This window comes from Heterodontus francisci, chromosome 10, assembly GCF_036365525.1.
Source record: "Heterodontus francisci isolate sHetFra1 chromosome 10, sHetFra1.hap1, whole genome shotgun sequence".
In the NCBI taxonomy this organism is placed as follows: domain Eukaryota; kingdom Metazoa; phylum Chordata; class Chondrichthyes; order Heterodontiformes; family Heterodontidae; genus Heterodontus; species Heterodontus francisci.
This window is the reverse complement of record NC_090380.1, coordinates 72669543-72693928: the sequence shown is the minus strand read 5'-3', so window position 1 is coordinate 72693928 and position 24386 is coordinate 72669543. Positions and strand designations below refer to the sequence as shown.

Below are 24386 nucleotides of genomic sequence, written 5' to 3'. Positions count from 1 at the left end.
AGATGGGGGAGGGGAGGATATGGAAGAGATGGGATTACACTGATAAAAACATAAGAAATATGGGCTTGAGGGTGCTCCACCACTCAGTAAGATCATGGCTGATGATCTACAGCTACTTCACTTTCTTGCCCGATCCTCATAACCCTTGAATCCCTTAGTGCTGTAAGGGGAATGTATTTTTATGCCATGTTTTTATTCGGCTATCTGCTTGTAATAGTTTTTGCTGGATTTCAGTTTGTGTTTTAACTGTTCTGTCACATTGCAAAATGTGTTTGTTACAGATGTAAGCTGGGACTTGCTGATTTTGTGTGCAAAGTTTGACAAAGGGTGGTAAAAACATGGAGCGCGGAGGACATCAGGACAAAGGGAGAAGAATTCTGACTGAAGGCATCATCGCTGGGGCTCATATTGGACATTTTAAACATAAAGACAGGACCCACACACACACACACACAGACAAGTCAGGACATGCCACCAAGTCTCAGACTATACAACATCAGACAGTCTGTCTATAACAGCTCTCACAGACAATGGCCTCTTGGAAGGTGTGTGAATGGTTTCCTCCTGCCTTATCAAGAAGCAGATATAACATCCATTTCTGGTATGCACCCAAGACCCCCACCCCACTAAAGGCCTGCTCAGGTCAGGAAAAAAAAACCCAACCCGAACCCGACAGAACCACATCGGACCAGAGCCCGACAATGTTTTCCCGCGCCCGACCCGACCACTGGAATGTTCACTTTGTCTACCTTACAATTCCGAATCCGTTTTTCACTTTTTCAGTTTGTGCAGATAAGCAACAAAAGAGACACTCACTGTGCAGACTCAGTTTCCCTCCATGACATCCCGGACTCCCAGCTCAGGCAGGCTTTTCAACTTTTGACACTTACCAAACTCAATTTCCCAACAGACCAAGAGATAATACTGTGCGACCGTTTCCGACCCGGACCCAGCCCGACCCTAAAAGCCAGACCTGGAAGAGCGACCCAACCCGACCCTAACCCAACACGTGTCGTCGGATCTGGGTCAGGCAGCAGGCCTTTACAAGCACCACCCCCCTTTCCCACCCCCCCCCACCCCGCTAACAGCAGGATATGACCATATGCAGGCGGGCTTGCATAGCCATGGTGGGATTGATAAGGCACTGAAACCCAATCAGATGACCCAATTCGAGACATTACCTAATATGTCAAGGGACCAGGGTCAGAAAGGGGTATAAAGCCACAGCCCACAAGGACATGGCTGCTGCAGCCAGGGAAGAGTGACCTGATCAGTCATTGAAGACGTGAAGAGAACTCTTGGGCGGCACAGTGGTTAGCACCGCAGCCTCACAGCTCCAGTGACCCGAGTTCAGTTCTGGGTACTGCCTGTGCGGAGTTTGCAAGTTCTCCCTGTGACCACGTGGGGTTCCGCCGGGTGCTCCGATTTCCTCCAACAGCCAAACACTTGCAGGTTGATAGGTAAATTGACCATTGTAAATTGCCCCTATTGTAGGTAGATTGTAGGAAAATTGAGGGAAAGTGGGGATGTGGTAGGGAACATGGGATTATTGTAGGATTAGTATAAATGGGTGGTTGATGGTCGGCACAGACTCGGTGGGCCGAAGAGCCTGTTTCAGTGCTGTATGACTCTATCTCGTTCAGTGGACCGACCACCCGAGGACAAACTTGCACACGGGGTTACCGACTACCGGTACAGTGAGTATATATGCAGTTTGGGTAGAAAGCAAATAAAGTAGTTTGTGAAAACAAATACTTTAAGTGCTTGTTATGCGCCATTGATATCAAGAGTAAGGCAAGATTCCACAATATGTGGGGGAAGGTACCTGTGGTAAGCGGGTGACTGGCTTACATTATTGGCGAACCAGGAAGGAGGCCTAAAGATAAAGAAATGGCAGAACATGGGATAGGTGAAGACGTCACAAAATACGTGGCAGGGAACTTACCCCTTACGGAGGGGTGGGAGAGAGTCATCCTTGATGGGGACGACCCTCTAACAGAGGCAGCAAAGTAGATGAAGAGATCTACATATAAACCCGCCTTAGAAAAGTCCGTCTGGCTAATGGTGTATCAGCGAAAACAGATAGAGGAGGGTGAAAGGTCAGCAGCCATTGCAAGATCTGAAAAATAAAGCAAGTGATAGAGAGGCAGTGATTGATCAACTTATGAAAGACTCAGAGATGGAGCGGGAGGCAAGAAAAGAGAAGGAAAGAATAGACAAAAAGGTGGAGAAATACCAGAATAAATTGAAGTTTATGGAATGTCAATGTGTCAATAAATCAGAAGCAGAGTGCGTTTTGGTCAGAAAAATGTCAAGAACAAAAGTATAGAGTGGAACAGGCTGAGGAATAGCTAGCAGATACACGAGCTGCTTATAGGGTTCTGTGTCAGCAAAGAGAGAGAGAGAGAGTTGCACTGATCACATTCTGTGTCAGAAAGAAATCCAACCATTAAAAAGGCCCCTTACAAGCGCAGATAGTAGTAGTCTGTACATTAGGGAAAGGGAGGGTGCCGCAGGTAAAAGAGAAAATGGAGGAGGAAGAGGATGAACGGGGAACAGTTTGGGATGGGGATGGGCAAGGTGGAGGACAGCTGAGGTGACGACCCCTGTCTCAAGTCCTAGTTCCCATAATGCCCTTAGTCCACCAGCACTGGGCTAACAAGGACTCGGCACGCTGGATAGGCAGTTTGTGGAGGCATATTCATCAAGGGATTTAGAGGAAATGGTTGACATTGACTAAAGTGGAAATGGGTAAAGTACCACATGGGACATTTTTAGACGTAGATCAGAAAGCAGGTGCACATAACTTGGATGAAAACAAGAAAAACAAGTCATTATTGTACACCTTGTCAGTGGAGGTCTATAAGGCTCTTCCCAAAGAGGAGATGTTATGTCATGGAGTGTGGGATGATATGAAAGTGGGGTAATAAAGGATACTGGGGTATGGCGTGGACACCCTTTCTCTCTGGTTATGACAATCAAGCAGGGGACAGCTGAGAGCCCGAGTATGCTCACAGACTCCTGTGGGCTGTTTATAGTACTGCCATAGGCAGTAATCCTCCAATCAGGAATAATCTCCAAGGAGGACATCAATCACTGGTTGCAGACCCTAATTGACTAAAGCTTGCCCTACCGACAATCCACTTTTGAGGATTTTGATGAAGATGCAAACGATAACAGGGAGGTTCAAGTACTCCGGAAAATGAGAATGTGTGCTTTGAGAAGAGGCAGGCGGATAAAGCTGTAGGTGCACCTGAGGGAGCTGTCCCCCAAAGCGAAAGGGAAGGTGTGCAAATTGAAGGGACAGACCCAAAAAAGGTGGGAACAGGAGGGACAAAGGGGTTGGTCATAGATAGAATGTTTTAACATGACAGGAAAGACCATTTAGAAGGGATGGTAAGAACCCCGCACACAAGGTGGGGAACACAGGGAGTAATCCCTCATTGACTCCCATCGCCCCACAATTGGAAGACAAGTTAGATCGTCTGTTGAAATGCCGAGAGGTTCTTGAAGCTTCAGAGGGAAAAGGTGTGTACAGCACGAGATTATTGTGTCACACAAAAGGACGAACAGAGATGACAAGGCCGCACTTAGCCCAAGAACTTGTGTCCACTCAGGTACGATAAATGGGGCAGACCGTGTGTGGACAGTATTGTGGCTGGGGGCAGGGAGGAAGGGAGACCTTTTAGTAGATACGGGGCTTCCCGTACAGTTGTATATAGCCCATAAGCCCAATCCTCCCTGGTTCAGCGGTGTCCCCTTTTCGCTAGAGGGATTTACAGGAGACTTGGCGACTGGGGCAGTATCTCTACCACTGACTCTGACTATTGGTTAGTTAGAATCCAAATGGAAGTGTATACTGGCTACTTGGGTAGACAAAGGGAAAGGAGGAGTAGGAGCCAATTGGATGATGGCACAGGGAGTTGTCGTGGACTTGTCGAGTCACTGTCTTTGGGCAGGGTCAGAGGGAGCAAGTGCGGTAATTGTCATTCCACCTTGGCAGGTCAAGAATTGGCCCTGCAGTTCTTTGATAAGACTCACCTGCTATTCAGCTGAAGACTAACTTTAATGGGTGTGACTTTGGCTCATGACGTCAACGGGGGTGTAGATTCACACGGAATGAGCTTCACTTCAGGGTCTCGCTGTTCCTCGCGTCAGTAGGCCATGCTGCAGCCAGAAGTTGCCATTGTCGCTGCAGCATATTAACTAAGCAAGTGCTCAATTTTCAGCGTGTTCAGTGGTGAAACGCTGCCGCTTCACTGCTGACCATAAAATTCAACAATTTTAGATTGTAACTTCTGCCCCCAATCGGTTTCCTTTTTTTTTTGCTGATTTTGGTTTTTTACTTCTTTTTCCTTTCAAATGGCAGCTATTCATGATTCTGACATTCACACCTCCTCTAGACACATCTTTTGTTTCTTTACTTGTCCCATTACCACTTCCATTGGCCTTGCAACAGCAAGCTTTTTATCATTTAATGTCTCCTGCCTTCCACCTTATCTCAAACCTTTCCTTTTGTTAAGGGAAAATGGTGTTCAACTAACTTTATTCTACGCATGTGCAAACTCCCAAAGTTGGTCAGTTTCAGTGGAGTAATGATGTTGACAGTTTCACCTCCCTAACCACTGCAAAATCCGCTCCAAAATGCAACTTTTGTGGCCACAGCCTAGGCATGAGCTTTCCGATTGGTTCAATGTTGACTCCTGTCCAAATTTTCTGATTGAATCTAGTGATGGTTCGCTGTTCTGACTATGGAAAACAAGATGCCACATGATATTCATTTTTCCTTCAGTCACTATAGTGCACAGCAAACATGAAAAACAGGGGTGGTCATAACTTGCCTTCATAACACCTTAAGCATGTTACCACCCCATAACCACCAGTATTGCCTGTTTTCTCCATCACAGGCTTTCCCACTGGTCGCTTGCTAGACTTCCCAATTGATGGCCCTCACCTCATATTTGGCAGTCCCCTTCCACTCTGCCACAACCTTACACTGCCACTTTCACCAAAGCCTCCAATCTTTACATCGCAACCAAATCCATTGGAGATGCACCAGTAATTCAAAAACTTTACAGAAATTCAACACTTAAAAAGTTGCACTGGTCTTTCTTGCTTACCTTCACCTTGAAGGACACACTTAGTGGGATCAACTGCCTTTGTGACAACGATTCCGAACACCTCAAATCCATCACACTGTCCTGCTCTCTCCTGCGGCTGGAACCGTATCCCATCGTCCTCTCCAGGGTGAGTGCTGTAACTAATATTATTCAGTTGTTTCAATCTGTTGATTACCACATATTTGGTTAGTAAGATTTCCACATGAGAGCCATTGGTTAGCAAGTGCTCTGTGAAATCCACTCCAGTCTTCATATCTGCCAGAATCTGTTCCAACTGGATTTGCTGCAGATTCAGGGAGTTCTCCTTCTGGACTCTCAGCTCTTCCAGCTCTTTCAAAAGTCTGTTCCGATGTTTCTCTAATGCCCTAATATAATTCTCTGTAAAATTATTAATTTCTTCTGTTATCATTCCCAGCCGCTCTTGTACTCTGTGCCTAGTGTTACTAATCTTTTGCAAAGTCTCCTGCAATGCACCAATATGTGGCTGTGTTTGCTTCAGAAGCTCCCTGATGAAACTGCCCTGTTTGCTAATGACACTAGCAATGAAGTCACAGTTATGGTCACGATGATCCACCATACAACAATCCCTGCAGACCAGACGATCACATGTCTCACAAAACAGCCTCAGTTCCTCCGCAGGATGAACAACGCATACGATGGGCTTAACGATTCTCTCATTTCCACCCCGTAGGTCCTCCAGGGCCACTGTGCTGTGAGAAGCGGTCATCTTCTGCCTCCTGCAGGAAGGATTATTTTTACAACTTGAAAATTATGACTACCATGGCTATTTTTAGTTTTTAAATTAGATAAATTTAACTGTAAAGTGGTCATGCCTCATATCATTTCATAATTCTCAAAGATATATTCCATTGAGAGACTCTCTACGAGCAGGACGAACCATCCGTGGCTAAATAAGGAAGTTAAGGATGGTATCAAATTGAAAGAAAAGGTGTACAATGTTGTGAAGATTAGTGGTAGGCCAGAAGATTGGGAACATTTTAGAAACCCGCAAAGGATGACTAAAAAATAGAGGCATAAAATAGATAATAGTAAACTAGCAAGAAATATAAAAACAGATAGCAAGAGCTTCTACAAGTATATAAAAAGGAAGAGAGTAGACAAAGTAAATGCTGGTCCCTTAGAGGATGAGACTGGGGAATTAATAATGGGAAACAAGGAAATGGCAGAGACTTTGAACAAATATTTTGTATCTGTCTTCACAGCAGAAGACATTAAAAGCATCTCAATAATAGTAGAAAATCAGGGGGCAAAAGGGAGGAACTTAAAACAATCATCATCATTGGAGAAAAAGGACCAGCAAACTAATGGGACTGAAGCCTGACAGGTCACCTGGACCAGATGGCCTGCATCCTAGGGTATTAAAAGAAGTGGCTGCAGAGATAATGGATGCATTGGTTGTAATCTTCCAAATTTCCTTAGATTCTGGAAAGGTCCCAGTGAATTGGAAACCCACAAATGTAAAACCCCTATTCAAGAAAGAATGGAGACAGAAAGCAGGAAACTAAGGCCATTTAACCAAACATTGCGATTAGGCAAGATTTAGGATGCGTAGGATGGGGAAGGAAACTGCAGGGGATGGGAACAATCGAAATGTGGAGCTTATTCAAGGAGCAGCTACTGCGTGTCCTTGATAAGTATGTACCTGTGAGGCAGGGAGCCGTGGTTTACTAAAGAAGTTGAAGCGCTTGTCAAGAGGAAGAAGAAGGCTTATGTTAGGATGAGACGTGAAGGCTCAGTTAGGGCGCTTGAGAGCTACAAGCTAGCCAGGAAGGATCTAAAGGGAGAGCTAAGAAGAGCAAGGAGAGGACACGAGAAGTCATTGGTGGATCGGATCAGGGAAAACCCTAAGGCTTTCTATAGGTATATCAGGAATAAAAGAATGACTAGAGTTAGATTAGGGCCAATCAAGGATAGTAGTGGGAAGTTGTGTGTGGAATCAGAGGAGATAGGGGAAGTGTTAAATGAATATTTTGCGTCAGTATTTACAGTAGAGAAAGAAAATGTTGTTGAGAATACTGAGATTCAGGCTACGAGGCTAGATGGGATTGAGGTTCACAAGGAGGAGGTGTTAGCAATTTTGGAAAGTGTGAAAATAGATAAGTCCCCTGGGCCAGATGGGATTTATCCTAGGATTCTCTGGGAAGCTAGGGAGGAGATTGCAGAGCCTTTGTCCTTGATCTTTATGTCGTCATTGTCGACAGGAATAGTGCCGGAAGACTGGAGGATTGCAAATGTTGTCCCCTTGTTCAAGAAGGGGAGTAGAGACAGCCCTGGTAATTATAGACCTGTGAGCCTTACTTCGGTTGTGGGTAAAATGTTGGAAAAGGTTATAAGAGACAGGATTTATAATCATCTTGAAAAGAATAAGTACATTAGAGATAGTCAGCACGGTTTTGTGACGGGTAGGTCGTGCCTCACAAACCTTATTGAGTTTTTCGAGAAGGTGACCAAACAGGTGGATGAGGGTAAAGCAGTGGATGTGGTGTATATGGATTTCAGTAAGGCGTTTGATAAGGTTCCCCACGGTAGGCTATTGCAGAAAATACGCAAGTATGGGGTTGAAGGTGATTTAGAGCTTTGGATCAGAAATTGGCTAGCTGAAAGAAGACAGAGGGTGGTGGTTGATGGCAAATGTTCATCCTGGAGTTTAGTTACTAGTGGTGTACCGCAAGGATCTGTTTTGGGGCCACTGCTGTTTGTCATTTTTATAAATGACCTGGAAGAGGGTGTAGAAGGGTGGGTTAGTAAATTTGCAGATGACACTAAGGTCGGTGGAGTTGTGGATAGTGCCGAAGTACGTTGTCGGGTACAGAGAGACATAGATAGGCTGCAGAGCTGGGCTGAGAGATGGCAAATGGAGTTTAATGCGGAAAAGTGTGAGGTGATTCACTTTGGAAGGAGTAACAGGAATGCAGAGTACTGGGCTAATGGGAGGATTCTTGGTACTGTAGATGAACAGGGAGATCTTGGTGTCCAGGTGCATAAATCCCTGAAGGTTGCTAACCAGGTTAATAGGGCTGTTAAGAAGGCATATGGTGTGTTTGCTTTTATTAGTAGGGGGGTCGAGTTTCGGAGCCACGAGGTCAGGCTGCAGCTGTACAAAACTCTGGTGAGACCGCACCTGGAGTATTGCGTGCAGTTCTGGTCACCGCATTATAGGAAGGATGTGGAAGCTATGGAAAGGGTGCAGAGGAGATTTACTAGGATGTTGCCTGGTATGGAGGGAAGGTCTTACGAGGAAAGGCTGAGGGACTTGAGGTTGTTTTCGTTGGAGAGAAGGAGGAGGAGAGGTGACTTAATAGAGACATATAAGATAATCAGAGGGTTAGATAGGGTGGATAGTGAGCGTCTTTTTCCTCGGATGGTGATGGCAAACACGAGGGGACATAGCTTCAAGTTGAGGGGTGATAGATATCGGACAGATGTGAGAGGTAGTTTCTTTACTCAGAGAGTAGTAAGGGCGTGGAACGCCCTGCCTGCAGCAGTAGTAGATTCGCCAACTTTAAGGGCATTTAAGTGGACATTGGATAGACACATGGATGAAAATGGAATAGTGTAGGTCAGATGGTTTCACAGGTCGGCGCAACATCGAGGGCCGAAGGGCCTGTACTGCGCTGTAATGTTCTAATCTAATCTAATCTGTCATTGGAAAAATGTTGGAATTCATTATTAAGGAAGTAGTAGCAGGAAAACAATTTCAATCAAGCAGAGTCAACAAGGTTTTATGAAAGGAAAATAGTGTTTGACAAGTGTATTAGAGTTCTGTGAGGATGTATCAAGCAGGGTAGATAAAGGGGAAAAAAGTCAGTAAATATAGTGTATTTGGATTTCCAGAAGGCATTTGATAAAGTGTCACATAAAAGGTTACTACACAAGTTAAGAGCACATGGATTTAGAGGTAAAATATTAGCATAGTTTAGTTTAGTTTAGAGATACAGCACTGAAACAGGCCCTTCGGCCCACCGAGTCTGTGCCGACCATCAACCACCCATTTATACTAATCCGACACTAATTCCATATTCCTACCACATCCCCACCTATCCCTATATTTCCCTACCACCGACCTATACTAGGGGCAATTTATAATGGCCAATTTACCTATCAACCTGCAAGTCTTTGGGCATGTGGGAGGAAACTGGAGCACCCAGAGGAAACCCACGCAGACACAGGGAGAACTTGCAAACTCCACACAGGCAGTACCCAGAATTGAACCCGGGTCGCTGGAGCTGTGAGGCTGCGGTGCTAACCACTGCGCCACTCCATAGATAGAGAGGAATTTATTATGGGGAACAAAGAAATGGCTGACCAACTAAATGCATACTTTGGTTCTGTCTTTACAAAGGAGGAAACAAATATCATACTAGAAATGTTGGGGAACACAGGGTTTAGTGATAGGGAGGAACTGAAGGAAATCAGTATTAGTAGAGAAATGGTGTTGGGGAAATTGATGGGATTGAAGGCTGATAAATCCCCATGGCCCAATAATCTACATCCCAGAGTACTTAAGGAAGTGGCCCGAGAAATAGTGGATGCATTGGTGGTCATCTTCCAAGATTCCATAGACTCTGGAACAGTTCCGACAGATTGGAGGGTAGCTAATGTAACCCCACTATTTAAAAAGGGAGGTGGAGAGAAAACAGGGAATTATAGACCAGTCAGCCTGACATTGGTAGTGGGGAAAATTCCAGAGACCATTATCAAAGATTTTATAGCAGAGCACTTGGTAGAATCGGACAGAGTCAGCATGGATTTTCGAAAGGGAAATCATGCTTGACAAACCTACTAGAATTCTTCGAGGATGTAACTAGTAGGGACAGCCAGTGGATGTGGTTTATTTGGACTTTCAGAAGGCTTTCGGCAAAGTCCCACATAAGAGATTAGCGTGTAAAATTATAACGCATGGGATTGGGGGTAGTGTATTGAGATGGATAGAAAATTGGTTGGCAGACAGGAAACAAAGAGTAGGAATAAACGGGTCTTTTTCCGAATGGCAGGCAGCGACTAGTGGGGTATCGCAGGGATTGGTGCTAGGACCTCAGCTATTCACAATATATATTAATGATTTAGATGAGGGAACTAAATGTCATATCTCCAAATTTGCAGATGACACAAAACTGGGTGGGAGGAGGATGCAGAGAGGCTTCAGGGTGACTTGGACAAGTTGAGTGAGTGGGCAAATGCATGGCAGATGTAGTATAATGTGGATAAATGTGAGGTTATCCACTTTGGCAGCAAAAACAGGAAGGCAGGTTATCTGAACGGCTATAAACTGAGAGAGGGAATATGCAACGAGACCTGGGTGTTCTCGTACACCAGTCGCTGAAGGTAAGCAACAGGCGGTAAAAAAGGCAAATGGTATGTTGGCCTTCGTAGCCAGAGGATTCAAGTACAGGAGCAGGGATGCCTTGCTGCAATTATACAGGGCCTTGGTGAGGCCACACCTGGAATATTGTGTGCAGTTTTGGTCTCCTTGTCTGAGGAAGGATGCTCTTGCTAAAGAGGGAGTGCAGCGAAGGTTTACCAGACTGATTCCTGGGATGGTGGGACTGACGTATGAGGAGAGATTGAGTCGGTTAGGATTATATTCGCTGGAGTTCAGAAGAGTGAGGGGGGATCTCATAGAAACCTATAAAATTCTAACAGGACTTGGCAGGGTAGATGCAGGAAGGATGTTCCTGATAGTGGGGGAGTCCAGAACCAGGGGTCATAAGGATACGAGGTAAACCTTTCAGGACTGAGATGAGGAGAAATTACTTCACCCAGAGAGTGGTGAGCCTGTGGAATTCGCTACCACAGAAAGCTGTTGAGGCCAAAACATTGTATGTTTTCAAGAAGGAGTTAGATATAGCTCTTGGGGCGAAAGAGATCAAAGGATATGGGGGGAAAGCGGGAACAGGTTACTGAGTTGGATGATCGGCCATGATCATAATGAATGGCGGAGCAGGCTCGAAGGGCCAAATGGCCTACTCCTCCTCTTATTTTTTATGTTTCTATTGGCTGGCTAACAGAAAACAGAAACACAGGATAATTGGGTCATTTAAGGTTGGCAAACTATAACTAGTGGGGTGCCACAGGTATTAGTGATGGCATCTCAACTATTTACAATCTATATTAATGACAGGGATGAAGGAACTGAGTGCATTGTAGCCAAATTTGCTGATGGTACAAAGATAGGTGGGAAAGCAAGTTGTGAGAGAACAGTGAATCTGCAACAGGATAGAGATAGGTTAAGTGAGTGGGAAAAAAATTGGCAGATGGAGTATAATGTGGGAAAAATGTGAGGTTCTCCATTTTGGTAGGAAGAATAGAAAAACAAAATATTATTTAAATGGAGAAAGACTACAGAATGCTGTGGTTCAGAAGGATCTGGGTTTCCTCGCATGCAGGTATAGCAGGTAAATTAGGAAGGCAATTGGAATGTTGGCATTTATTGAAAAGGGGAATAGAGTATAAAAGTAGGGGAAGTCTTGCTACAACTGTACAGGGCATTGGTGAAACCACACCTAGAGTACTACATACAGTTTTGGTCTCCTTATTTAGAGGGATATAACTGCATTGGAGACAGTTCAAAGACGGTTCATTAGGTTGATTCCTGGGATGAAGGGGTTGTCTTATGAGGAACAGTTGAGGAGGTTGGGCCTATACTCTTTAGAGTTTAGAAAAATGAGAGGTGATCTTACTGAAACATATAAGATTCGGAGGGGGCTTGACAGGGCAGATGCTGAGATATATTTTCCTCGTGGGTAAATCTAGAACTAGGGGCCACAGTTTCAGAATAAGGGGTTGCCCATTTAAGACAGAGATCAGGAGGAATTCCTGCTCTCAGAGGGTTGTGAATCTTTGGAATTCTCTTTCCTAACGAGCTGTGAAGGCTGAGTCATTGAATATATTCAAGGCTGAGATAGATTTTTGAACTACAGAGGAGTCAAGGGTTATGGCAAACAGGCGGGAAAATGGAATTGAGGCCAAGATCAGATCAGACATGATCTTATTAAATTGCGCAGCAAGCTCAAGGGGTTTAATGGCCTATTCCTGCCATTGAATATCTAGCCAGTGGAAAAGCCCCTGGGAAGGACGGCATTACCCCTGAAATAATCAAGAGTGCCAAGCCTGCTATACATTCAACACTCTCCGAACCACTTCCAGAGCGTGGTCGCCAATATAGATGGATGGAGCATTTCTGACGTCCTGTTCCATGATGTTCGTTTTCTTGAGGCTGATGGTTAGGCCAAATTCTTTGCAGGCAGCTACAATCCTGTCGATGAGTCTCTGCAGACACTCAAGCTTTGCCTGTGCTGGGATGAGGGAGCAGTACCACAGGACATGCGCGATGCCAATATCATCACCCTCTATAAGAACAAGGGTGACCGCGGTGACTGCAACAACTACCGTGGAATCTCCCTGCTCAGCATAGCAGGGAAAGTCTTCGCTCGAGTCGCTTTAAACAGGCTCCAGAAGCTAGCTGAGCATGTCTACCCTGAGGCACAGTGTGGCTTTCGAGCAGAGAGATCCACCATTGACATGCTGTTCTCCCTTTGCCAGCTACAGGAGAAATGCCGAGAACAACAGATGCCCGAAGAAGGCCCGAAGAAGGGTCACTGACACGAAACGTTAACTCTGCTTCTCTTTCCACATATGCTGCCAGACCTGCTGAGTGGTTCCAGCATTTCTTGTTTTTATTTCAGATGCCCCTCTACGTTGCTTTCATTGATCTCACCAAAGCCTTTGACCTTGCCAGCAGACGTGGTCTCTTCAGACTACTTGCAAAGATTGGATGTCCATCAATGCTACTAAGTATCATCACCTCATTCCATGACAACATGAAAGGCACAATTCAGCATAGCGGCGCCTCATCAGACCCCTTTCCTATCCTGAGTAGTGTGGAACAGGGCTGTGTTCTCGCACCTACACTGTTTAGGATCTTCTTCTCCCTGCTGCTCTCACATGCGTTCAAGTCTTCAGAAGAAGGAATTTTCCTCCACACAAGCTCAGATGGCAGGTTGTTCAACCTTGCCCGTCTTAGAGCGAAGACCAAAGTGCGGAAAGTCCTCATCAGAGAATTCCTCTTTGCTGACGATGCTGCATTAACATCTCACACTGAAGAGTGTCTGCAGAGACTCAGCGACAGGATTGCAGTTGCCTGCAATGAATTTGGCCTAACCATCAGCCTCAAGAAAACGAACATCATGAAACAGGATGTCAGAAATGCTCCATCCATCAATATCGGCGACCACACTCTGGAAGTGGTTCAAGAGTTCACCTACCTAGGCTCAACTATCACCAGTAACCTGTCTCTCGATGCAGAAATCAACATGGGAAAGGTTTCCACAGCTATGTCCAGACTGGCCAAGAGAGTGTGGGAAAATGGCACACTGACACGGAACACAAATGTCCGAGTGTATCAAGCCTGTGTCCTCAGTAACTTGCTCTACGGCAGCGAGGCCTGGAAAACGTATGTGAGCCAAGAGCGACGTCTCAACTCATTCCATCTTCGCTGCCTCCGGAGAATCCTTGGCATCAGGTGGCAGGACCGTATCTCCAACACAGAAGTCCTCAAGGCGACCAACATCCCCAGCATATACACCCTTCTGAGCCAGCAGCACTTGAGATGGCTTGGCCATGTGAGCCGCATGGAAGATGGCAGGATCCCCAAGGACACATTGTACAGCGAGCTCGTCACTGGTATCAGACCCACCGGCTGTCGATGTCTCCGCTTTAAAGACGTCTGCAAACGCGACATGAAGTCCTGTGACATTGATCACAAGTCGTGGGAGTCAGCTGCCAGCGATCGCCAGAGCTGGCGGACAGCCATAAAGGTGCGGCTAAAGAGTGGTGAGTTGAAGAGACTTAGCAGTTGGCAGGAAAAAAAGACAGAAGTGCAAGGAGAGAGCCAACTGTGTAACAGCCCAGACAACCAATTTTATCTGCAGCACCTGTGGAAGAGTCTGTCACTCTCGAATTGGCCTTTATAGCCACTCCAGGTGCTGCTTCACAATCCACGGACCACCTCCAGGCGCTTACCCATTGTCTCTCGAGACAAGGAGGCCAAAGAAGAAGAAGAAGATCTCTTACGTTCAGTTTGAAAAGTGTAGTTTACATAATAATCTTAACCTTATTTAATTGCACTAGGACAGAAAATTTTATAATGAAATGACATCTATTGTGTTCCTTTTTATTGACTTCCTTTTCCTCTCCAAAGTCCTTGAACATGTTGTCGCCTCCACAATCTGTCCATGTCCACCTTTCCTGGAACTCCATGTTTGACTCCCTCCAATCAGGTTTCCACCCCTGCCATAGTACTGAAACAGCTCTCATCAAAGTCATAAATTATATCCCATGTGACTGCGATGAAAATAAACTATCCCTCATCATCCTTCTCAACCTGTCTGCAGCTTTTGACATGACTGACCTCAAATTCTCCTCCAATGCCTCTCCAATGATGTCCAGCTGGGTGGGGTTCCTTTCACTTGGTTTCATTCCTATCTGTCTAATCGTAGCCAGAGAGGAAAAGGAGGTCAATAAAAAGGAACATAATAGACTATTATCTCTGGTGCTCCTCAAAAAATCTATATGGCCCCTTCCTATTTCTCACTTATATGCTGCCCCTGAGCGATATGACAACACCCAGCTCTACCTCATCATCACCTCTCCTGTTAGATTATCTGATCCACATCCAGTACTGGATAAGAAGACATTTTCTCCAACTAAATATTGGAAAGACCAAAGCCATTGTCTTCAGTCCCTGTCACTAACTCTGCTCTCTAGCCAGACTCCATCCCTCTCCTTTGCAACTGCTGAGGCTGAACTGGACTGTTCACAACCTTGGTGTCATATTTGACCCCAAGATGAGCTTCTGACCACATATCACAACATTACTAAGACCACCTATCTCCACCTCCACAACATCTTCCAACTCTGTCCCACCTCAGCTCATCTGCTACTGAAACTCTCAAACATGCCTTTGTTACCCCAAGACTTTACAATTCCAACCGTCTCCTGGCCGACCTCCCATGTTCTACCCACCCTAAACATGAGCTCATCAAAAACTCTGCTGCCCGTGTTGTAACTCACGCCAAGTCACATTCACCTTTCACCCCTGTGCTCATTAGCCTACAATGGCTCCTGGTTAAGCAACACCTCGAATTTAAAATACATATCCTTGTTTTCAAATCCCTCCACGACCTCGCCCCTCCCTATTTCTGTAATCTCCTCCAGCCCTACAACCCTCTAAGGTATCTGTGCTCCTCTAATTCTGGTCTTTTGAGCATTCCCAATTTGAACCGCTTCACTGCTGGTGGCCACACCTTCAGCTGGCTGGACCTAAGCTCTGGAATTCCCTCCCTACACCTCTGCAGCTCTCTTCCCTCCTCTAAGAGACATTTTAAAATCTACCTCTTTGACCGAGCTTTTGGTCCTCTGCCTTATTATCTGTTTATGTGGCTCAGTGTCAAATTTTGTTTTATGATGCAGCTGTGAAACGCCTTTGGACATTAAAGGTTCTTCTAAGGAATGAAATCTCTTTCCTACAATGGTGTAATTCAAAGAATTATTGTTCTGTGCAAACAATAAGCAAAGCTTTGAGGATGCATTCACAGGAAACCATTAAATCCCAATGACCAAATCAAACAGGGTCTTACCTGTGTGCTTTGGAACAGAAGTCACAGAGATTTGTTGAGCAGATGTGACACCTTCTTTCAGCATTTCCATCACTACAAAGATCACACACTAACCTGTAGTCAGGTTTCTTCAGACTCTCCAGCAAAACTTCATTCAGAATCAGCTGGTTACTGGTCAGCCCTTGCAGACCAGCAGGGGGTACATGCACCTCACAATCACAGACTGGACACAGGATACAGACCCCAGGCTGGGAGCAATGTAACGCTCCACCAGATCCAGACTCACCTTTGCTCGGAGTCCTACCAACTGAGAACTGCTCCAAGCCTCTCACACAGTCTAGGCAGAATGTATGCAGACAAGGCAAGATCTTCGGGTCGGTGTAAAAGTTTTTACAAACCAAACACTTTGTTCTGCAGCTCCTTGGAGATTCTGAACTTGTTAAGCATGGTGCAAAAGTCTTTTCCTGACCCTCCAACATCTTTGGACAATACACACGAACCTCAGTTGCCTAAATCACATCTACATTAAAAAAGAACTCAAAATCCAAAAAAATCCTCAAGCATCGTAATTGGTTGATATCAAGGGTTAAATAAAATCTTAAATCTGAATCCTTAAATACTTTAGTTCTTCGCTTGGCTTATCCCAATTCAGCCTATTGCTCTACAGGCTCTAAAATATATCTTTCATACTTTAAAACTCCCCACCCATTTTCTACAACATCCAATGCAGATTTTTAATGAAGATTATAAAGCATTCAAGAAATGCCTCCAGCCACAGAATGTTAATTCATTTTCATTTCTAATTCTTGTGCAGGGAACTGTTGTTAAATGATCAAAAAGTGTTAAATTTCCAATCACTTTGTGATTAATCTTTACATTTACAGGCACTATCCGATATTATGGCAGTCACCACATAGCATCAAACGGCACCAGCCGATTTCTCCTAATACTAAATATAAATCAAACTTTCCCTGGTCTCAAGTCCGAACACATTCCCCGTTGTTCACTCATCCACACCCACCAACTTCAACAACTTTCTGTAACTTTGTTCCTTCAAGTTTTTTTTCCATCGAACACTGTTTAAATCCTCATTGTATAAAATCAGACTATGCTAGTTATGTAGCAACGAACACTTGTTAGTCTACATTAAAGTTTCCAACATAAAACTTCCAAACTTTTCACCCAAACTCGTCATTTTCAATCGCACGCTAACTTCTCTTGTGATTGACAGCCAGGCAGACCAACCAGCACTTTGAACGCTTAGATCAATCCACCAATCTAAAACAAGGAAGACCCTGAGACGAGAGTTTCCTCCAAGTTTTAAGCAGCCGTGATTGGGCGGTGCTGCCAGTGCAGGTTTGGAGGGCTAGTGTCAAGGAACCATTTCATCCAGGTAGTCTCATGCGTGTTCACAAAAGTCAATTACACCTGTCAAATTTGCATAAAAAGCAAAAAGCTGAAAATGCTGGAAAACAAACAAAAACAGAAAATACTGGAAATACACAGCATGTCAGTCAACATCGGTGGAGTGAACAGACAAGTCAACGTTTCATTAGGTGTCAGCCTTGCCTCAGTTGGTAGCACTCTTATCTCAGAGTCAGAAGGCTATGGCTTCAAGTTCAGCTCCAGAAATTTGAGCGTGTAATCTCAGGCTGCCACTTCAGTGCAGTAGTGAGGGAGTATTGTGCTGTTGGTGGTACCTGACTTTCAGATAAGATGGTAAACCATGGCCCTGTCTGCTCTCTCAGGTGGATGTAAAAGATTCCATAGCACTATTTAAGAAGAGCAAAAAGACTTGCATTTATATAGGACCTTTGACAACCTCAGGACATCTCAAAGCACTTTATTGTCAATGAAGTATTGTTCAAGTGTAGTTACTTTTGTAGTGTAGGAAACGCAGCAGCCAATTTGCGCACAGCAAGCTCTCACAAATAGCAATGTGATAATGATCAAATATCTGTTTCTGTGATGTTGATTGAGGGATAAATATTGGTCAGGACACTGCAGATAACTCCCCTGTTCTTCTTTGAAATGGTACCATGGGTTCTTTTCTGTCAACCTGAGAAGGTAGACTGGGTCTCGGTTTAACGTCTCCTTAAGTTGGCAGCACTCCCTCAGTACTTCACTGGACTGTTAGCCTAGATTTTTGTGCTCAAGCCTCTGGAGTGGAACTATGAACCCACAACCATGTGATTCAGAGGTGAGAGTGCTACAAACTGAACCACAGCTGACACAGATGTTTCAGTATCATTGCCTATATTTACCCCTCATCACTAAAAAAGATCAGATCATTATCTCATTGCAGTTTGTGGGACCATGCTGTGTGCAGATTAGTTTACAATAGTGGCAACATTACAAAATTACATTACAAAAAGTACTTTGTTGGCTGTGATTGTAAAGGGCACAACATACATGCAAGTTCTTTTAGATTTAGATATACAGCACTGAAACAGGCCCTTCGGCCCACCAAGTCTGTGCCGACCATCAACCTCCCATTTATACTAATCCTATACTAATTCCATATTCCTACCACATCCCCATCTGTCCCTATATTTCCCTACCACCTACCTATACTAGGGGCAATTTATAATGGCCAATTTACCTATCAACCTGCAAGTCTTTGGCATGTGGGAGGAAACCGGAGCACCCGGAGGAAACCCACGCAGACACAGGGAGAACTTGCAAACTCCACACAGGCAGTACCCAGAATTGAACCCGGGTCCCTGGAGCTGTGAGGCTGCGGTGCTAACCACTGCGCCACTGTGCCGCCCCAAACTCAGACCTTTCTTCAGAATTGAAAAATGAAAGATGTACAAGCATTGAAAGAAATCATAAAGCAGGCCAGTCGAAGAGGGGAAAGACAACAGAGAAGCATGGGTGGAATGATGTAACATATGATCTCAGTCAGACAATGGAAAGAAGTTTGAAAGAAAATAATATTGGAATCAAATTCCACTCCGGCTCTCCCTGCACATGCTCAGTTAAACACGGAAATCCGGAAGTTGCTGACCAGGTTTCCTTCGTCCTCCACAAGCTTTGCTGTACTGGAACCTCGCCAATAGACCCAGCATTGAAATGCATGTAAGAACGAGAAGTTGAAGTACCTACCCACTAGGTACCACTAAATAGGCCAGAAAATGTTAGGCCTTGTCCATTCAAATGTAAGTAAATTTTTCTTTTTCTTAGGCAGTCCCTTGGGAACGAGGATGACTTTCTTCCACTCCAGGGTTGTGGATCCTTAGGTGACTGAATAGTCCAATTCTGGATCTGCACACTTTGCCACAGGTGGGGCAGGTGGTGTTTAGTGAGGCGAGTGAATGGGATGCTCGAAATTCCAAACGCTGCATCTGCTGTTTGCACTTGGTCGCTGCCTGGGCATGTCGACATTCAAACTGGCTGGCACTGTCACGGATGCTTCTTCTCCATTTTGGGCAGTCTCAGGCAAGAGATTCCCATGAATCAATGGAGTTGTCACATTTTACAGGGAGGCTTTAAGGACATCCTTGTAGCGTTTCCTCTGTCCTCCTGGTAGCCTCTTGCCATGATGGAGCTGGGAGTCTTGTGTCAGGCATGCGGACGACGTGGCCGTCCAGCGTAACTGACTAGCCATGACCAGTGTCTCAATACTGGAAATGTTCGCCTGAGAGAGGACACTGATATTGGAGCGCCTGTCCTGCCACTGAATTTGTAGGATCTTGCGGAGGCACCACTGATGATATCTCTCCAGGGCTTTGAGATGTCTGCTGTACTGTGTCCATGTTTCCAACGCATATAGGAGGGCAGGTAACACTGCGACCTTGTGGACCTGGTGCCAGGTTTGAGGTCTTTTTCCTCAGATGACCGAAGACTGTGCTGGCACACTGAATTTCTGATGCTGAGTTTCATCGTTGATGTCTGCCCTTGCTGAGAGGAGGCTCCCAAGGTATGCGAAGTGATCCACATTGTCCAGTGGTTCACCATGGATCTTGATAGTCAGGAGGCAGTGTTGTGCTGTGGGAACAGGCTGGTAGAGGACATCTGTCTTCCGGATGTTTAGCTTAAGGCCCATTCTTTCATACGCCTCCGTGAATACATCGACGAAGTTTGAAGCTTAGTCTCTGACTGTGCGCATACGCAAGCATCGTCAGCACACTGCAGCTCAATGACAGAGGTTGGAGTGGCCTTGGTTCTGGACTGGAGGCGATGTAGGTTAAATAGTTTGCCACTCACGCTGTAGAGTAGATCTACTCCGGCAGGGAGCTTCAAGGAGATGAGGTAGAGTGTTGCGGCATGGAAGATAGAAAAGAGCATTGGTGCGATGACACAGCCTTGCTTGACCCCAGTTTGCACTTGGATTGGGTCAGTGGCAGAGCCGTTGGCAAGGATTACAGCTTGCATGTTGTGCAGCAGGCGGAGGATGGTGACGAATTTCTTTGGACAGCAAAATTTGAGGAGGATGCTCCATAATCCCTCCCAGTTGATAGAGTCGAAGTGCCTTTGTGAGGTCAAAGAAGGCCATGTATAAAGGTTGCTGCTGCTCCCTACATTTTTCTTCGAGTTGTTTTGCTGTGAAGATCATGTCCACATTGTGCCTCTTGATGGACGGAATCCACATTGCAATTCCAATAGGAGCCCTTCAGCCACGAGGAGGAGGCATTTGAAAAGGACCTTCCCTGTGGCGGACAGCAGAGATAGCCCTCTGTACTTACCACAGTCAGTCTCATCGCCTTTTTTGAAGATGGTCACAATTACAGCATCTCGGAGATTCCATGGCATGCTGTCCTCCTTCCAGATGAGGGAGATGAGACCATGTATTTGTGTCAAGAGTGCCTCTCCCCTGTATTTTAGAATTTCGGCGGGAATCCCGTCTACGTTGGCGGCCTTATTGTTTTCTTACTTGTCGGATGGCCTTTTCGATCTCATGTTGGGCTGGGGTTGTGCTGAGGTCGTGGCGGGTAGCATGCTGTGGAATGTGGTCGAGGGCATTCGCATCAAGGACTGAGTCGCGATTGAGAAGATCATTGAAGTGCTCCTTCCAACGAGCGCTGACTGCCTTGCTGTCCTTGATCTGTGCCACTCCATTCTTTACTCTCAGTGGGGTAGGTCCTTGGGTACTTGGACGATAAATAGTCTGACTGCGCTGAAGAATCCACGCATGTCGTGGTTGTCAGCGAGTTGCTGTACTTCCTGTGTTCTTTCAGCCCACCAGCTGTTCCTTAGGTCACGGGGTTCTTGTTGAGCCTTGGCCTTCAGTTGTCTGTATACCTGCTTTTTTCCCTTGAATTTTGATGATGCTTCCAGTTCAGGAACACCTTGCACTTGTGATTTAGTAGCTCCTAGATCTCTTGGCTGTTCTCGTCAAACCAGTCTTGATGTTTCCTGGTCGAGAAACCAAGAGTATAATATATAATATATAACCTGATAATCTACATCCCAGAGTGCTAAAGGAAGTGGCCCTGGAAATAGTGGATGCATTGATTTTTGATTTAGATTTGATTTAGAGATACAGCACTGAAACAGGCCCTTCGGCCCACCGAGTCTGTGCCGACCATTAACCACCCATTTATACTAATCCTACACTAATCCCATATTCCTACCACATCCTCACCTGTTCCTATATTCCCCTACCACCTACCTACACTAGGGGCAATTTACAATGGCCAATTTACCTATCAACCTGCAAGTCTTTTGGCTCTGGGAGGAAACCGGAGCACCCGGAGGAAACCCACACAGACACAGGGAGAACTTGCAAACTCCACACAGGCAGTACCCAGAATTGAACCCGGGTCGCTGGAGCTGTGAGGCTGCAGTGCTAGCCACTGTGCCACCCCAAAATTCCAAAATTCTATAGACTCTGGAGCAATTCCTACAGATTGGAGGGTGGCAAATTTAACCCCATGATTTAAAAAAGGAGGGAGAGAAAAAACAGGGAACTGCAGACCAGTTAGCCTTACATCAGTAGTGTGGAAAAATGCTACAGTCTATTATGAAGGATGTAATAGCAGAACACCTGGAAAGCATAAACGGGATTTCACAAAGTCAGCATGGGGTTACGAAAGGGAAATCGTGCTTAACAAATCTACTGGGGCTTTTTGAGGATGTAACTAGTAGAATAGATAAGGGAGACCCAGTGGATGTGATGTATTTGGATTTTCAGAAGGCTTTTGATAAGGTCCCACCTAAGAGCTTAGTGTGAAAAATTTAAGCACATGGGATTGGGGGTAATATATTGGCATGGATTGAGAATTGGTTGACAGACAGGAAACAGAGAGTAGGAATAAACGGGTCTTTTTCCAGGTGGCAGGCAGTGACTAGTGGGGTACCGTAGGGATCAGTGCTTGGGCCCCAGCTATTCACAATATATATTAATGACTTGGGTGAGGGAACTAAATGTAACATTTCGAAGTTTGCAGATGACACTAAGCTGGGGGGGGAGGGGGGGGGGGGGGGTGAGGAGGATGCAAAGAGGCTCCAATGTGATTTGGACAAGTTGGGTGAGTGGGCAAATGCATGGCAGATGCATTATAATGTGGATAAGTGTGAGGTTATCCACTTTGGTTGTAAAAACAGAAAGGCAGATTATTATCTGAATGGTGATAGATTGGGAAAGGGGGAGGTGCAACAAGACCTGGGTGTCCTTGTACACCAGTTGCTGAAAGCAAGCATTCAGATGCGGCAAGCAATTAGGAAGGCGAATGGTATGTTGGCCTTCATTGCAAGAGGGCTTGAGTATAGAAGCAAGGATGTCTTACTGCAGTTGTACAGGGCCTTGGTGAGACCACATCAGGAGTATTGTGTGCAGTTTTGGTCTTCTTATTTGAGGAAGGATGTTCTTGCCATGGAGGGAGTGCAAAGAGAATTTACTAGGCTGATTCCTGGGATGACAGGATTGACATATGAGGAGAGGTTGGGTCGACTAGGCCTATATTCACTAGAGTTTAGAAGAATGAGAGGGGATCTCATAGAAACCTATAAAATTCTGACAGGACTAGACAGGCTAGATGCAGGGAGGATGTTCCTGATGGCTGGGGTGTCCAGAACCGGGGGTCACAGTCTCAGGATACGGGTAAGCCATTTAGAACCGAGATGAGGAGAAATTTCTTCACTCAGAGGGTGGTGAACCTGTGGAATTCTCTATTGCAGAAGGCAGTGGAGGTCAAGTCATTTAATATATTCAAGAAGGAGATAGATATATTTCTTAATGCCAAACGGATCGAGGGATCTGGGGAGAAAGGGGGAACAGGGTATTGAATTAGACGATCAGCCATGATCTTTTTTGAATGGTGGAGTGGGCCCGAAGGGCCGAATGGCCCACTCCTGCTCCTATTTTCTATGTTTCTATGTTTAGTATCTTCGCAAGTGTTGATTATGGCAGCTTTGAGGGCAGACCAGGTATTGTGGACATTCTGTGGTTTCTGCTCGTTGAGCAGGAATATCCAGACTCTTATGGACAACCCCAGCAGCGACAGACCTGAACATCGCACCGCTGTCATAGCCCGAGAACTCCGCCACTACAACACTGATATTGCTGCCCTGAGTGAGACACGATGGGCAGGAGAAGGCCAGCTCAAGGAACAAGGTGGTGGATACACCTTCTTCTGGAACGGTAAACCAGAAGAAGAGAGCCGACTCCCCAGGGTTGGCTTTGCCATAAAAATTGAACTAGCCAACCGCCTCAGCGAGCCCCCTTGTGGATTAAACCATCGTCTCATGACTTTCCGGCTCACCCTAACCCAGAAACAGCACACCACAGTCGTCAGCATAAATCCCCCAACCATAGAAGCAACAGATGAGGCCAAAGAGGAACTTACTCCAGCCTTGATCACTTGTTGTCCCTTGTTCCCAAGGAAGACAAGCTGATCCTCCTCAGAGACTTTAAAGCCAGAGTTGGGAAGGACACAAACCTTTGGAAAGGTGTGACTGGCAAGGAAGGTATTGGAAAGGCTAACACCAACAAAGTCCTTCTTCTGATGAAATGCCTGATCATAACAAACACCCTATTTCGTCAGAGAGACAAATACAAGACCTCATGGCAGCATCCTCGCTCCAGGCATTGGCATTTGCTTGACTATATCATCATCCGAGCGAGGGATCGCAAGGATGGTTGCATCACCCATGCCAATGATAGGAGCCGATGACTGCTGGACGAACCATCGCCTAATCCAAGCTTCTATCTCCATAAACCCAGTCTAAAAACGGCAGCAGCAGCAGATGCACTGCCGCAGGAAAATTAATGTTGATGGTATCGAGGACTCTGTGAAGAAAGACCTACTCAGGCAGTGTCTTACAAGCAAGTACAATTTTAACAGTGTGATAAGCAATGTTCACACTAATTTTTTTGGAGTAGACAGGAAATTTACCTAACTGCGTGGCCCCTTTAAATTATTTGCACGGCTGCATACATGTGGTTATTTAAAGTGATCAATTTGTGCTCTGCCCCCACAGGAACTTTTAGGTTGCTGCGTGGCCACGCAGCTTACAGGGACCATTAATGATATGTCATAATTACTGCCAAGTAATCTCTCTGCCCCTGAAAATTTAATTTAACAAATGTAGAGTCTCATTCCTTCAGAATATAATTATTGTTAGAGATTTTCTTTTAAATTAAAAATTATCATCTTTTTTTACTTTTTCTTTCTGTCTTTTATCT

At 45.4% G+C, this 24386-nt stretch overlaps 1 protein-coding gene across 2 annotated transcripts in view; it reads right to left on the bottom strand.

The window, feature by feature from the left end:
• Positions 1-16978, bottom strand: part of trim45 (tripartite motif containing 45) — a 49663-nt gene extending 32685 nt beyond the window's left edge. The window contains exons 1-3 of one of the 2 annotated variants that reach the window (XM_068040736.1): positions 15779-16978; positions 14551-14628; positions 5121-5857 (exon numbers count right to left, since the gene is read on the bottom strand). In XM_068040736.1, coding sequence (XP_067896837.1) covers positions 5121-5857; positions 14551-14628; positions 15779-16236 — 1273 coding nt within the window. In that variant the 5' untranslated portion in view covers positions 16237-16978. The remainder of the gene's footprint in view (positions 1-5120; positions 5858-14550; positions 14629-15778) is intronic. The other variant, XM_068040737.1, reaches the window with a different exon arrangement.
• Between the last annotated feature and the right edge of the window lie 7408 nt (positions 16979-24386).